Source organism: Dromiciops gliroides, chromosome 6, assembly GCF_019393635.1.
Source record: "Dromiciops gliroides isolate mDroGli1 chromosome 6, mDroGli1.pri, whole genome shotgun sequence".
Classification (NCBI taxonomy): Eukaryota; Metazoa; Chordata; class Mammalia; order Microbiotheria; family Microbiotheriidae; genus Dromiciops; species Dromiciops gliroides.
The window spans coordinates 101,057,592-101,072,591 of NC_057866.1; the positions used below are offsets into that span (position 1 = coordinate 101,057,592).

The 15,000-nt window shown below is 50.1% G+C and overlaps 1 protein-coding gene across 3 annotated transcripts in view; it reads left to right on the top strand.

The window, feature by feature from the left end:
* Positions 1-606: 606 nt before the first annotated feature.
* The window catches only part of EBF4 (EBF family member 4), a 108,529-nt gene continuing 94,135 nt past the window's right edge, over positions 607-15,000 (top strand). For 2 of the 3 annotated variants that reach the window (XM_043969883.1, XM_043969881.1), the window contains exon 1: positions 1,612-1,792. In XM_043969883.1, the coding sequence (XP_043825818.1) occupies positions 1,659-1,792 (134 nt within the window). In that variant the 5' untranslated portion in view covers positions 1,612-1,658. Of the gene's footprint in view, positions 731-1,611; positions 1,793-15,000 lie in introns of those variants that run through there. The other variant, XM_043969882.1, reaches the window with a different exon arrangement.

Consider the following 15,000-nt stretch of genomic DNA (forward strand, 5'->3'; position numbering starts at 1 on the left):
TCCCCATTCTGCACGGTTCCTCTCTTCGCCTTCCCCATCCCTCTATCCTTTCTCCCCTTTCCATTACTGGCTCATGCTCCCACCTCCCAGACTGTTCCCCAAGGGCCTGGTCTATTCCCTGGCCAAAGGCAGCAGGCGGGTTGGCTCCTTCCCCAGGGCCCCCCCCCTGGCCTGGCCCGGGCTCTGGCCCAAGCCCCAGGCCCCAAGCCCCATCTCCCGCCCCTGGCCCTCCCGCTCCTCCCCCAATGATGTCACGTCCCCGGCCGCCCCTCGGCCCGGCCGCCCCGCCCCCGCCCCCCTCCCACCCCCCAGTCCCCTGGGCCCGGCGCTCCCTCTCCCTCCCTCCTCCCTCCCTCCTCCCTGCTCCCCAGGGAGCGGCGGCGGCGGCGGCGGCGGCGGCGGCGGGATGGCCCGGGCCCGCGGCCAGGCCCCCGGGAGCGGCGGGCGGCGGCCGCGGAGGGGGGTCGGCCCGGGGCCCTCGGGAGGCGCCGGGGCCGGGGCCGGGGCTCGGGGCGAGCCGGCCGGACTGCTGCTGCTGCTGCTCCAGGTGTTCCCGAGCGGGGTTGAGGGGCCCGGACGACGGGGCGGGCGGGGCCCGGGCAGCGGCGGCGGCATCGGCGGGCTTGACTCCCCCCCCTCGCTCCCCCGGGACGCGCGGCTGCTGCTGCTCCTGCCGCCGCCGCTGCCGCCGCCGCCGAGCTCCGCTCCCGCTGCCTCCGCCTTCCGGATGGTAATCAGCGCTCCGCACTCGGCGCGCCAGGCAGCCCTGCGAGGCCGGCCGCTCTGTCCTCCCCTGCCCTGCCTTGCCCTGCCCTGCCCTGCCCTGCCCTGCCTTGCCCTGCGCTGCCCCCTCTCCCCTCTGCGTTCTCCCCTCTGCCTCCCCAGCGCGCTGCTTCCTTCTCTCGCATCCCTCTTCTCCTCCCAAACCGCTGCAAACCTCCCTGCTGGGCTCCCCTCTCTGCACCTCAACTCAGCCAGCCCTACTTTGCATCACTCCCGAGAGCCCCACTTTGCGTCACCCGCGGATTCCCCACTTTGCTTCGAGTTTTCGGGGTTCCCCACTTTACAAAGCTCTCGGGGTCCCCACTTGGTGTCAGTTCGCGTGTCCCCACTTTGCCCCGCGCCCAGAGCCCTCTTTGGGTATTACATCCAGGGTCCCCTCTGCCCAGCACTGGGATCATCACTTTGCACCTCACCAGCGTCTTTTCCCTGTCCCTGACTCCTGTGCCTTCGCATCCTTGCCTTGTGAGGTCCTCTCTGTGGCTGCTTCTCCCCTCCCCTTCAGTTCCCCACTGCTTCCCCTGCTCCGGGCCCCCCTCGCGGCGAGTGGCCGCGGGGGAATCCCTCTGTCTCCCCGCCCCCCAGTTCAGGGGGAGGAGGCTGCGCTGCTGTTAGCGGGTCGGCTTTCTCCGAGGGAGCGGCCCGGGGAGCCAAGCTCTCACTGAGCTGGGGCCAGCAGAGAAGCCGTCGCGAGTCAGGCGCGTCCCGCTGCTGCTCTCTTGCCCGGCCCGGCCCTGCCCTGCCCTGCCCCGGCCTGGCCTGGTCCAGCCTATACTCGGCTCTACTGGGTGGGGGTGGGGACTATTCCCCAACTTCGTCGGAGCTCGGTGTGCGGGCCGTCGGGGCGCCTGGCAGAGCGGCGCCTGCAGCGCGGTCCCATGTTCTCCATGCAGGACTCCTTGCCCCGAGGCGGGCTCAGCCTGAAAGAGGAGCCGCTCCCTGCCGGCCTCGGCTCGGTGCGCTCCTGGATGCAGGGCACTGGAATCTTGGACGCCACCACCGCAGCGCAGAGGTGAGTCGTACTGAATGACGGGGATCTATCCCGGAGGGGCAGCGAAGAGCAGAGAGGAGGACTGGCCCTGGCCCGTTACTGGGATGGGGAGGAACAGCCGAGATCACAAGAGCACCGCAGATCCTTGCTTCCCTCGCCCTTCACTCTCCTAGGTTTCCCCTTCTTTCTTGCTCTCCAACTCCTCTTCCTCCCTCTTTCCTTCTCCGCTGCCTTTCCCTCGCTTGTTTTCTACACCCCCCCCCCAGTTCCCCTAATTCCTTCTGCTCTTGAAGTTGTGCGGGAATCTGGCTGGGTCTGGGTACCCACCTAGGTGACACTCCCGCCTGCCACTGGCATTTGGAGTAGTAGCGTGTGGGTTGGCTGTGGAAGGACAGGAGGACCAGTCGGTTTTCCCCAGCCCTTGCCTTCTGGCCCATGACCCCCTTAGTTCCGGGTAATGATAATGGACAGGCTCCCAGAGGATTCCGGAATTAAGCTTCTGACAGCTCTTCCTTCACTCTCCGTTCTGCTCCTACTCCCACCCCGTCCTCCCTCTTTATGGGGGTGGGGGGGTTTGGAGGAGCCTGTTAGGACACACTGCCTGCTCTTCCTTGTCCAGTTTCTGCCTTCTCTTTGGGAGCTCTTCTTCCCAATGGCCTGCCCAATGTTTCCCGAGTTGGTTGGGGGGGGGGTGCGTTGGTGCTGGGAGGGTGTCAGGGAGCTGGAGCTGTTGGGCTCATAGCCAATGAGAACCCCTCCAGGAATCTTGACACCCATTTACCACCTGCTTAAGAGACTTAAGGATGGTAGAGAATGGAGAGTGGGAAGGAAGAGAAGTAGATTTAGGGGAGATGGAGATAGAGGAACAGGAGGGAAGGGATGAGACTGGACAGCATTTTTCACACGGATGCTTTTTGCAGCTGGAAAAAGGGTTTGGGATTGCAGCAAGCAGCGCAGGTTTTCAGGGCCTCTTCTGTGTGGTTTTAGCCGGTTCTCCCTGAGCTTAGGAGAGCTGCATCCCTAGAAGACTTAGCCCTGTGGCTCCTTGGCTCAGCAGGGGTGTACCTCCTCTTCACCACTGCCCACCCAAGCCCCATTCTGGCTTCTTACTTGGGTCAACTGCTCTCTCCTTTCTGGTTGGGGTTTTACCTGAGCTCCGGAGGCTAGAGAGGGAAGGGAAACACTCTCCTGCAGTCAGTGAGTGTGGGAGCTAGAGGTTTGCAGGGAAGTGCAGAGAGTGACTAGGAGCAAGAGGGCAGAGGGATGCTGAAAGGAACTGCTGGCAGCTTTGGATTTGGGGGTGGGGGAAAGGATGCTGATTTGGGGCTGGCTCCTTAATGCCTTCTGAAGGCTGGTGGGACAGACCCTGCCATTCCCTAGGCTTGCCTGGCTGAATGTTCTCACTTTCACTCAGATCCATGGATCTACTTGCATACACATACATAAATTGTCCCCCATATGTGGGGGACCTCTGCCCTCATTTGGTGTACTTTCTGCAAGCACAAGTGTACCCTCATGTAGTGTACACTCAGTTCTCCCCTTACCCTCCTGCTCACCTGCCATTGTTACCCACTTACATACCCACTCATATATTCATGACCACTCAGCCTCACAGATGATACACTAACATAGACCTACATTCTAGGTGTCACATATACAAACAAGTGCATACCTACTTGGTTTCACATTCAAGCTACTCTACTCCCTTCTTTTTGCCCCCCCCATTCATCTCAGGATTAGATATCCTGGAGAGCTGATGGGTAAGAGGGAGGATCTGTCTATGTGTGTGCTATAGGTGGTTGTGGGGAGAACCTAGGAACAAACTTGGACCCCTCTCTTTAGGACCAGAGAAGGGTTGGGGGTTTTTTTGTATGTATGAGAATGGATCTCTAGTCATGGTTGTGTTTCTCTCTTAGCAAGACTTGCTTTCAAAGGTTGGTCTTGAAAAGATTAAAGGAGATTTTGTATTTTTTATTGGTGTTGTCCAGGGCTGGCAGGATGAGTTGAGTGGGGGAAATAAGAACTTGGGGGGGGGAGATGCTAACATTTGGGTTCTTCATATTCCCCCCTCCAAGATACCCAAGATTCAATATCTATTTGGAGCCCTTGGTACTATGCCCAGATTCTCCAATCCCTTGACCCTAGCTAGCCAGCTGCCTCCCCCAACATCTCTGGAGAAGCCACTCCCCCTTATGGAATATTCTTTCCCTTCAACACCCATCCCATCCCATGCCTCCTTTCCCAATACAACTTTTCTGCTCATCCCAGGTACCTTCAGAGGATAGGGGGAAAGGATGGGTGGGAAATTCAGCTTAGTTATGGGGTGTTCGAGCATAGTTCATGTACTCTGTTCTTGGTACACACAGCTATGGGTATCTGCCATCATGCCTACTCATATGCATGTCTGCATCTCCACTCATGTTCTATATGTTCGCTGTTGAAAGAACTATAGGGACGAGTGTGACCTAGGCCAATACACACTAGAGAAGTGGAGCTGAGGAGGAGGAGTGGGCACACTCCACTGGGAAAGAAGCCTGTGAATGGGTTGGTGGGCTGATCTGGGGCATTGTCTCCATCCAGGAGGTACATTGGGCTTGGAGGAATTCCGAGTGTCATGGAAGAATGAGGCTGTGTGTTAGAGTGGAATAGAAACCCCCTGAAGTTGGACTCCAAGGCTGTGGCTTTAATAGCCAATTGACCTTGGCACGTTTAGGTTCTCCAAGTCTGTTTCCTCCTTTGTAAACAATGTTTGCTCTGCCCCACACATGGTTTTTGTGAGGATCAAATGAGAAAATTTGTTGTGGGAAAGTACTTTGCAAACTCTGACAAGATGTACAAGTATGAGACCTTTTAAGTAGGGGCAACTGCTTCCTAAGGAGCTCCTCTGAGTAGGGGTTGGCTCCCACATATAGAGACCCTCCCCACAGATGGAGCCCTACCCCCTATGCTCTCCTCACCTCTGGGATGCCCCAAAGTATCTGTCCTCCTTCCCCAAGGGGATCAGCATGCCATCTTCTCCAGGTGCTGGCCTCCTTCAAGTATCTCTTCTTCTTTAATTACCCTCTCCACTGACTCTTTCCTATTTGCCTACCAATATGCTCAGGTCTTTCTGAGTTCAGATCCTCCCTCATGTTACATTGTCCTTGCTCACTCCTACATTTCACCACCACATTTCTGGAGAGAGGAGCAGTCTCTCCTCCCGGCCTCTGCTTCTTTACTACTCATTAACTGATTTTGACTTCTTGGCCATTTGCAGTCTGACTTTCTTCCCCATCATTCCAGAGACAGTTGAAGGGAGGAATAGAAATGTGGGTTAAAATCCCCATAAGCTCTGACCACCACCATGCTGACCTGGGAAGAGAGGCCATCCTTACTTTAGAAAAAAGATCCTGTCAACCCACAGAGGATTTTGTAATCTGGGGGCTCTGTTTTGTTCACCCCCTCAAATTCTTTTAAATGTTACAATTGTTTTAAAAGGGGGCCTCTATTTTGGTCTAGATAGCTGGGGAGCTCAGAAGGACCCAGAGATCAGGCTTGGTAGTCACATTACCCGGGTAGAAATATTTGTGTATTGCTTTAAGGTGTACAAAGAGCTGACGTGTTTTCTCATTTGACCCTCATGATAACCCTGGAAGGTAGGTGCTACCCCATTTTACAGGTGAGGAAACTGAGGCTGAGGTAGGTTAAGGGACTTTTCTAGGATCACACAGCTATTCAGGTCTTCCTTACTCCAAGTCCATTGCTTTGTCTATTGTGCTACCCGATGCCTCATTAACAGGGTAAGGGTGGGAGAGTGGCAGGTAGAAATAAATGCTTCTCATGCTCCCATATCTCCATTCCTAGTACAGACTTGAGCTACAGACTCGTCTTTCTGACAGCCTCCTGTAAATTTCCACCAGGATGGCCTTTTGGCTTTTCAGACTGCATACATCATCCCCCAAGGTTCTGAATCTGCTTTTCCTTTTGGCCCATTTCTGTCCACAGCACCAATGGCCTTCCCATCACCCAGGCTCAAAATCTTGAAGTGCTCTTTCTGACTCCTCCCCACCTGATCACTCAGCAGGTCCTGTAGACTCTTCCTTTGTAATGGCTCTCTCTGGCTTTTGTCTCTATACCCCCCCCCCTCCCCGCTACCTGCCTGGAATAGGCCTTCATAATCTTTCCTAGAAATGTTTCAAGCAGTCTCCTAGCTGTTCTTCTTGCTTCAGTCTTTCCCTGCTCCAAACCATTCAGCACATGGAGCTAGAGGTGTAGTTCTTGATGCTTGAGATGTGGTCACTTCACCCATAACCTTCAATAGCTCCTCACTGCCTAAAAGACAAAATCCAAACACTTGGCATTTAAAGACCTTCATCATGTGGTCCCAGCCTGTCTCTCTAGCTCCATGTTCTGTTGCTTCCCTTCACATCATGGTATGATAGAAAGGGTGCTAGCTCTGGAGTCTGAGGACCTATGTTCAAATCCTGCCTTTGTTAACCTATGACCTGTGTAAACTTGATAGACCTCAGTTTCCTTATCTGTAAAACAAGAGGCCTTGAAGTAGGATGACTTCTGTCCTCCATTCCAGCCTAATCTTTGCCAATTCAAATCTAAGATTTTGTATTTTTATCCTACATTCCAACCAAACTGAACTACATGCCATTTCTCAAAAAAAAACCCCAAACCCAAAAAACAAAAATCAAAAAACCAAAAACAACCCCCCCCAAAAAAAAACTGTGCCTAAAATATTCCCTCTGCCTAAAATATCCCCTCCATACTCAAAATTCCTTCCCTTTTTTCAAGGTCAAATGTGATTTCTTCCAGGAAGTCTTCCTGGATTTCCCACCCCCACTGGAAGTAATTTCTTGTTCCTCTGAACATCTATAACACTTTGCTCCTGTCTCATGGTTCTTCCCATATTCTGGAATTCTTAAAATATAGTTTTATTTTTTTGTCTCTGTCTTATAGCTAAACCAAAAAATTCTAGGAGGGCAGGAAACCATTAACTCTTTGAGCTGGAAGTGACTTTAGGAGTTCAACCCTTAGCTAAAGCACAGTGCAATGCTATTTCCCCAACCAACAACTGGCAGTAACTGGGACCTCACTACCTGCCCCAAACAGCCCCTTCTATTTTCTTTTTTCTTTTCTTTTTGGTGGGACAATGAGGGTTAAGTGACTTGCCCAGGGTCACACATCTAGTAAGTGTCAAGTGTCTGAGGTCGGATTTGAACTCATATCCTCCTGAATCCAGAGCCGGTGATTTATGCACTGCACCACCTAGCTGCCCCCCCCCTTCTATTTTCAAACAGCTCCTTTTGTTAGAGTTCTGCCTTATGTCAGGCTAAATTTACCACTCTGGAACTTCTACCTATTGGTGATTATTCTGCCCCCTGGGGCCGCCAAGTAAAGCAAACATGAAGTTTGTAAAGACAATGATCACATCCCCAAGTGTCCTCTTCTTCAGGCAAAACCTCCCCACTTCCTTCAGTGGATCCCCATATCATGTGGTTTCAAGTACCAAGCACAAGGCTTTGAAAGAAGCCGGCATTGAGTGGAGTACCTGATGAATTTTATTGGAACAATTCAAAAGGAAAAGGGGATTTCTGCTAGAGGAATCCATTCAACTTGAAGGGATCCTTCCTAGCCTGCTTGTGATCACGTGAGGGACAGGGATGTAATGACCTAGGTGTCCTGAGTCTGGAATGCTCTCCTCCTGCCTTGGTCTCCTCCTTGGTCATTACCTGGACTTCCATCATTGCGGGGGCAGGGTGTGGTGTCCTTCCCGCCTGCCAGGCTGTTGACTGTCCTTAGGTCTTGGTTCCTCAAGGGCAGTTGCTCTACAGCCCAGCACAGCCCAGTAGCCCCAGAATTCTCCATGTTTGGGGGCGGGGGTTTGCAGAAGAAGGTGTGGAGAAGAGACATATTTGAGCCAGAGTGGAAGACTCTCAAAGCAGGAGAAATGAGGTGATTGGCAGGGGAGGAGGACTGTGAGGGAGTCTCTTTGTGAGTCTCAGAATAACAATGGAACTGTGAGAACCCCGGAGAGTGTGTGCCTCCGCTGCTTCTGAGGCTAGAGTAGGGTTCTCAGTCTTGACAAACAGTAAGAGTGAGGTGTGGTCGTTAGTCCCTAACTGCTGACTCTGCTTTGGAAGCCGGGACCACTTCTGGAGCTTATTGGGGCAAAGTTCCTTTCCTTCCCTCTCCTTCCTCCTCCCCACTTTCCCTATCCCAGGTCCTGCCTCAGAAACTCAGCCCATCTTTCCTCCCTTCCCCCTAGCTCAGGGAAGATTTCTCCCTCAACAGGGTCATTGAACCGTGGATGACCATGACTGGCTCCCCTGACTCCCCTGCCCCATGGATGTGTAATCTGTCCTCTTTCATCACCTTTCACCCACCTCCACCTCCACCACACAAACCAGATGCACTCTGGGTACTGGAAGACCTGAGACCATTTCAGAATCTTAAGTCTGGAACTCTCTGCTTTGGCAAAGTCCCGGGCTTCTCTCCTCCTTGGTCAGAGGAAAGACACCCATTGTGGGCTTCCAAAATCACGTGTGGGGCAGGGATGTGTGTACTAGAGGCTGGGAGGGGCAGAGGGAGGCTACTTAGAGCTGAGAGTAGCTCAGGGAGCTGACTTTCCTGTAAGCAGCCTTGGTCCAGCCCCTCTGCTAGGAAACGCTCCCATTTACTTTAATAATTAATAGCAGTGCCTCAGTGAACCTCCCTTTCCTTCCCTACCCCCTCCCCAGCCAAATGGGTATTTCCACTGGCTTTCTCCCCCTCCCAGAGGCAACCTACCTTTCCCCATCTCCCTCATCCATCCTCTCTTTCCTCCTCTCAGCCCCTTCCCACCAAACCATGTCTCAGGATTTCCTCAGAGTCACTGGCCCTGGCCCTAAGTAGCAGGGAATAGTGGGTGGGAACCCAGGAATCCTGTTCAGGGGAGTCTCACACTCCAACCCCAATGATTCCCATTGCTTCCTAATGAGGAGCAGGGGCTCCCAACCTTCCCCCTTACTGCCACCCCCCAACACCTCCGGGTTGTGTTCTCTTCTCTTCAGGTCTCACTTTCTGCCTCCTTCCTGTCTCTTCCTCCCCCCACCCTTCTCTGCAATATCTTTCCCCTGAGTCTTGTTCTTCCCTACATCTCTCATCTTTCCCTCTGAGTGTTAATGGCCCCTTACTCTAATGAACTATGGATTTCCATAGTGAAACACCTCAGCCTCCTGACTTCCTATCATTGGCTTTGGTTCGGGGAATATGTGTGTGGGGGAGGTGGGGCGTATAATCATTTTTCCTATGTTGGGGAGCAGGGAGAGGCTTTGCTGGACCAAACCTGGAGGTCATTAGGAGTGAGTTAGTAGCAAAGCTGGAGTTTGGGTGGAAGGATCCTGGCTCTCAGCCCAGGGAGTGGAGAGAGAAGGAGTGTTAGAGAAGGAGGAGAGAGATGAATACTTGTTGAATGGGAAGGCATGGGATGGGGAAGGAGGATATGGGAGTGTGAATGAGGAAGGAATGGGGAGTGGTCTCTAGTGATGAGGATGCAGGGAAGGGGTGGGGGGTCTGGAAGAAAGGGGGGAAATGAAATAGGGAAGAAGGATTTAGGGCCAAAGATATGGAGGGGGAAATGAATGGGAAGATTTTAGGAGGAAACTCAAAGAGAAACAGGAAAGGTGGAGCAGGAGACATGAAAGGGATTGACAAGAAGTTGGATGTGGCTTTGGGGGTGGTGGTGCTGCAATGAAGGTTAAGTGACTTGTCCAGGGTCACACAGCTAGTAAGTGTCAAGTGTCTGAGGCTGGATTTGAACTCAGGTCCTCCTGAATCCAGGGCCGGTGCTTTATCCACTGTGCCACTTAGCTGCCCCTGGATGTGGCTTTTTAATTGACTCTGATGATCCCCAAGCCTGGGGCTAGTGACAGATGGACTCTTGGATTCTTCTCCTAGTTATGCTCAGGTTCCTCCACAGATAATACTGAAGACAGGGGGATGACTTTAAGGCAGAATGAATGAATGCTTCTCATATTTCCCAGTGTGGGACACTGAGAAACCTGGAGGCTTTGGCTAAGGAGGGAAATAGATGAGAAAGAACAATGAAGTAAGAACCAATGATGGATTTGGACAAAGGAGATAGACATGGCAAGAGGAGGGAGTGACAGAAAGACAACTAGAGAGAGACAGAGACAGAAAAAACAGACACAGAGAGATCAGAGACAGAGACACACACAGAAACAGAAAAAAGAGAGAGACAGAGACAGAGACAGAAACAGAAAAAGACAGAAATAGAGATCAGAGATAGAGACACACACAGAGACAGACAGAGACAGGAAAAAAAAGACAGAGATAACAGAGACAGAGACACACAGAGACAGAGACAGAGACAATGAGAGAGAAGAGAGAGATAGAGAGAAACAAGGCAGCAGGGAACAGCGGCTTTGAAGGGAACCTGAAGCCAAGTGTCTTGGTGTGTCTGTCTCTGGGGAAGGGGGGTGGGGAGTAGGACTAGGAGTAGGGAGCCAGAGTCTCGCCTGTTGGGAGAGGTGCTCTCCGGTGTGATTGCTCTAGAGAGGCTGTTAGAAGCGGGCTTTTTTTTTTTTTTGTTAAATTGCTGTTATTTATAATAACCGTTTAGTCAAGAATGTAAAGAGCCGTGGAGCCGCCTCCCAGGGAACGCTCGAAGAGAAATACTGGCTCTATTTCGAGACAATTGTAGCAGGCGGATGCTGTGCAGCTCTCCTCCCCTCCCTCCCTTTCTGCCCACCTCCTGGGCCTCAAGTGTGTGGGGGGGACCACTAGTCCACAGCTGGGGGGGGGCGATTAGGAGATATGGATTGATTGCATGGTCTTTTTGTCACTGCCCCTGCTTGTGACTTCAACACTTGGGCATGCTGTGGTGTCTTGGAGACGAGAAGGGAGGTACATTTCCCTGTCTCCCCAGTGTCCCCCCTCCCTATTCCCCAAAGGTGCTGGGAGTTTGTTACTTGTGGTCTTAGCTCTGGGGATTAGCACTGGTGGAGAGGGGAATGGGCACACTGGCTTCCTGGCTTTCTTGGTGTGTGACTGTCCTGAAGATGATGGAGTGCTGAGAGTGGAGTGGATAAGGCAGAGCATTAGCCTTTTCCCTTTCTCCTCCTCCTCTCCCCAAGGTCTAGTGCCATACACTTGCTCCAGGGAAGAATCCAGAGGGGGTGAAGCTTCCAGAACCCTGGACAGAGTAGATGAGAAGGAGGGAGCCAGAGTAAGCTAAATCTGAAGGCCAAGTCTCTAGTGTATATAGGAAACACAATGGGAATAGACTGAGGTGGGCCCTTTATCCCCACCAGACCTCCCCATGGATGCATGGAACCTGGACTTTTGGCTTTATTGTTATGTAGAACTCCCTGATGAGGAAATTCTCTTTGCCAATGCTAGTTGGAACTTTCTGAGCAATTTATATAGTCTTAAAGAGTTGCCTAGGGCAGAGATGTCCAATAAATATCCAGAACCAGATTAAATTGTCATTGGGGAACATTTAACAACATAAATAAAAATACAATAAAACAGGGATAGCATTAATGTATGGTTTTTCAAGTCAACACATACCCACAGGGAGGCTTATGTACAGTTTAGTGGCCCATCTCTATCTGACATCCCAGACCTCTGACTTGCCCAGGGACTTGAACCTGAGTTCTTCTGGCTTTAAATGCCTCTTTGTTTCCCTTGCAGGAGCACCATGCTGCTTTTCCCTGACACTCAGGCTTTGGATTACCCAGTGAACCTTCTGGTCTCCCTTAGTCTGTCATCCCAAATTTTATCTAAACTTATTTTGAATCTCCAGGAACATTGGGACTCCTAGCAATCTTGAGCCTTGGAACATAAGACCCATGCATGTTAGGGACCTGGAGTGATCCTTCTTTTAGATTAGTCAATTTAATTTGCAACCCTAGATGATTCTCCCTAGGATGGTGGATGAGAATTTGCGGAGGGAGAGGGTGGGCGCGCTGCTTTTGGGAGTCACTGAGATATGAGAGTGGAGTGGAGAAGCCATGGAAGAAGGAAATGCTCTTGATGCTGCCCCTAAGTAATCAAGACAGCTGGATAGAGTGTTGGATTTAGAGGCAGGAAGACTTGGGTTCAAATCCCACTCAGATACTTGCTAGCTATGTGACCCTGTGGTCAAACCACTTGAACATCTCTCAGTCTCTGTTTTCTCACCTGTAAAATGGGGATAATTATAGTACTGTTGTGAGGATCAAATGAGATAGTATTTGTAGCAAGGCAACAACTTCAAGGGACAGCTAGGTGGCACAATGGATAGGGTGTTGGATCTGGAATCGGGAAGGTCTGAGTTCAAAGCCTGCCTCAGGCACTTACTAGCTGTGTGACCCTGGGCAAGTCATCTAACCTCTGTCTCTCCATTTTCTCATCTGTAAAATGGGAATGATGTCAATAGCACCTACTTCCCAGGATGGTTGTGAAGATCAAATGAGATAATATTTGTAAAGTGCTTGGCAAACCTTGAAGGGCTATATAAATGCTACCTTTAATATAATTATGATTATCAAGAAAAGCTGGAATTACTCTCAGTAGATTGTCTAAGAGGAAGGGAGCCTCCTTTGTTCTAGCACTACTACTGTGAGAGGGGGATCCATTCTGTATGTCCTCTTCACTATCTTCCAGTCTTTGATCTTACTCCTCAGCATTCATCTTTCTAGACAGAAGGACCTCATCTTTTTAGTCCTCCCACAAACATGGGCTGGGTTGCCTTTTCTCTGGGCCTTTTCAATCAAATTAACTTCAACCCACACTTCTTTAGCACCAACATTGTGACACTGTGGTCAGAGAAGATGAATGACCTTCTCTCAAGGGGCCTCTAGTCAAATGGGATGTGTGTGTGTCAGTGTTTATGTCTATATCCATATCTGTGTCTTTGTGTGTGTCAGTGTTTATATCTGTGTCCATATCTCTGTGTGTTTGTGTCTCTCTGTGTCTGTGTGTATGTCAGTGCTTATATCTATATCCATATCTGTGTCTTTGTGTGTGTCAGTGTTTATATCTGTGTCCATATCTCTGTGTGTTTGTGTCTCTCTGTGTCTGTGTGTATGTCAGTGCTTATATCTGTCTATATTTGTGTGTGTTTGTATGTCTGTGTGTGTCAACATGCACAAATGATTAGGTCACAAGGGAAGGTATCATCATTACAGATAAGAGGTACAGGCTCTTATTAACTCATGGCTAGACTATTGCAATGGCCCACCAGTGGGTCTCTCTGCCTCAAGTCTCTCTCCATTCCAATCCATCCTCCACTCAGCTGCCAAAGTGATTTTCCTAAAGCATAGGTCTATGTCGGGACCATTGCCAGTCATCAACTTATGTCTCAACATTGGACTCCCAATGACTCTAGAGGAAAGATCAAGGCTGATGACTTTGCATGGTCCTGCCTCACTTAAATTCAATTCACTTGCAAGTCAGGGCATCACCCTCCTGATGCCACTGGTCCTCTTCGAGAACAAAGGACGTACAGCAATAGCAATAGATCTGCATCACTCTTTCTACTTGATAATCTCCAATGGCTCCCTATTACCTCTAGAATCAAATATAAAATCCTCTGTTTGGTAATTAAAGTCCTTCACACCCAGCCTCTTCCTACCTCTTCCAGTTTTCTCATGGTTTACTCCCCTTCACTTATTCTGAGATCCAGCCACAGTAGCTCCTCTAACAGGCTCCTCTACCTCTCAGTTGGTTCTGTGCCCTTAGGGGACTGTCATCCCCTATGCTGGGAATGCTTTCCCTCCTTATCTCGATCTCTCTCTTTTTTTTTTCAAGACAGCTCAATTCTCACTTTCCGCAGAAAGCTTTTTCCTTTACCCCCCTGCTAGAGCTTTCCCTCTAAGCTACCTCACATGTATACCATCTATCTCTATCATCTTTGTTTCTATCTCTGTCTCTAACTGTATCTCTCCGTCTGCTTCTACATCTTTATTTCTATATCTGCGTCTGTATCTATCTGTATGCACAATTGTTGGCATGTTGATTTTCTTATTAGAATGTAAGCTTCCTGAGGGAAGGGCTTTGAATGCCAGGATCATCTAGCATTCCTACTTAATTTGGTAAGCAACGGAGAGCACCTTGAGTTTTTGAATAGAGAGATAACATTGTCTGAGGAGAGCATGAAGAGAAAGACTACTAGGTGGTAGGTAAAAAATGGATTGGTGTGTGTGTGTGTGTGTGTGTGTGTGTCTGAGCATGCCCCCTCAAAAGAGATATGAGAATGTATCTCCTTCCTTTCATTTCACAGGTAGGAGATTATGCTGCATATCAGGTCAGATTTTTTTCAATGTGTTAGTTTAATGAACTGGGTTTTTGTTTTGTTTTGTTTTGTTTCCTGGGCAATGAGGGTTAAGTGATTTGCCCAGGGTCACACAGCTAGCAAGTGTCAAGTGTCTGAGCAGAGATTTGAACTCAGGTCCTCCTGAATCCAGGGCAGCGCTTTATCCACTGCGCCACCTAGCTGCCCACTTTTTTTTTCTTTTTTAAGAGATGGGTCTTTGGAAGGGGTAGGGAGGGGTGTATTAGGAAATGAAGGTGATGTAGAAACAAAAGCTCTCAATAAAAATATTTGAAGAATGGATGGGCAAATTGTAGGGAATATGGAAGAAAGACCAATTAAGGTCTAGGTGAGAAGAGATGAGGGTCTAAGCCAGGTGAGGACAGCAGGACTGGCACAGGGGATGAATTTAAGAAGTATTGTAGAGGTAAAAGGGCTTGGTGATTGATTACCTGAGGGAGTAAGAGAGGCAGGAGTCTAAGGGGACTCAAATTGTAGGTCTCAGTGATTGGGACAGTGAGAGGGGAAGGGGCTAAGGGAGGAAGGAGAAGCTGAGGAATTTAGTTTTGGAGTTGTTTAATCTGTGAATGGGACATCCTGGCAGACATGCTTTGTAGCTTGTTGGACATGAGGCTCTGGAGTTTGGGAGAGAGGATAGAAAGAAACATTTGGGAGTCATCTGTGTAGAAATGGCACTTGATGCTACAGGAGTGAATGAAATCATCAAGAGGGAACATGGAGAGGGGATAGAGAAGAAAGAGCTAAGGAAAGGACCTTTTTTGCCAACTTTAAACAACTATATAAACATTAGATATTATTATTATTATTGATATATTTTGTTTTTTTATATCACCTTCATTTCTGAATATATCTTCCCCCTCCTCCCTACCCAGAGTCATCATCCCTTGTAACAAAGAATAAAAAAAGAAAGAGAAAGAGAAAA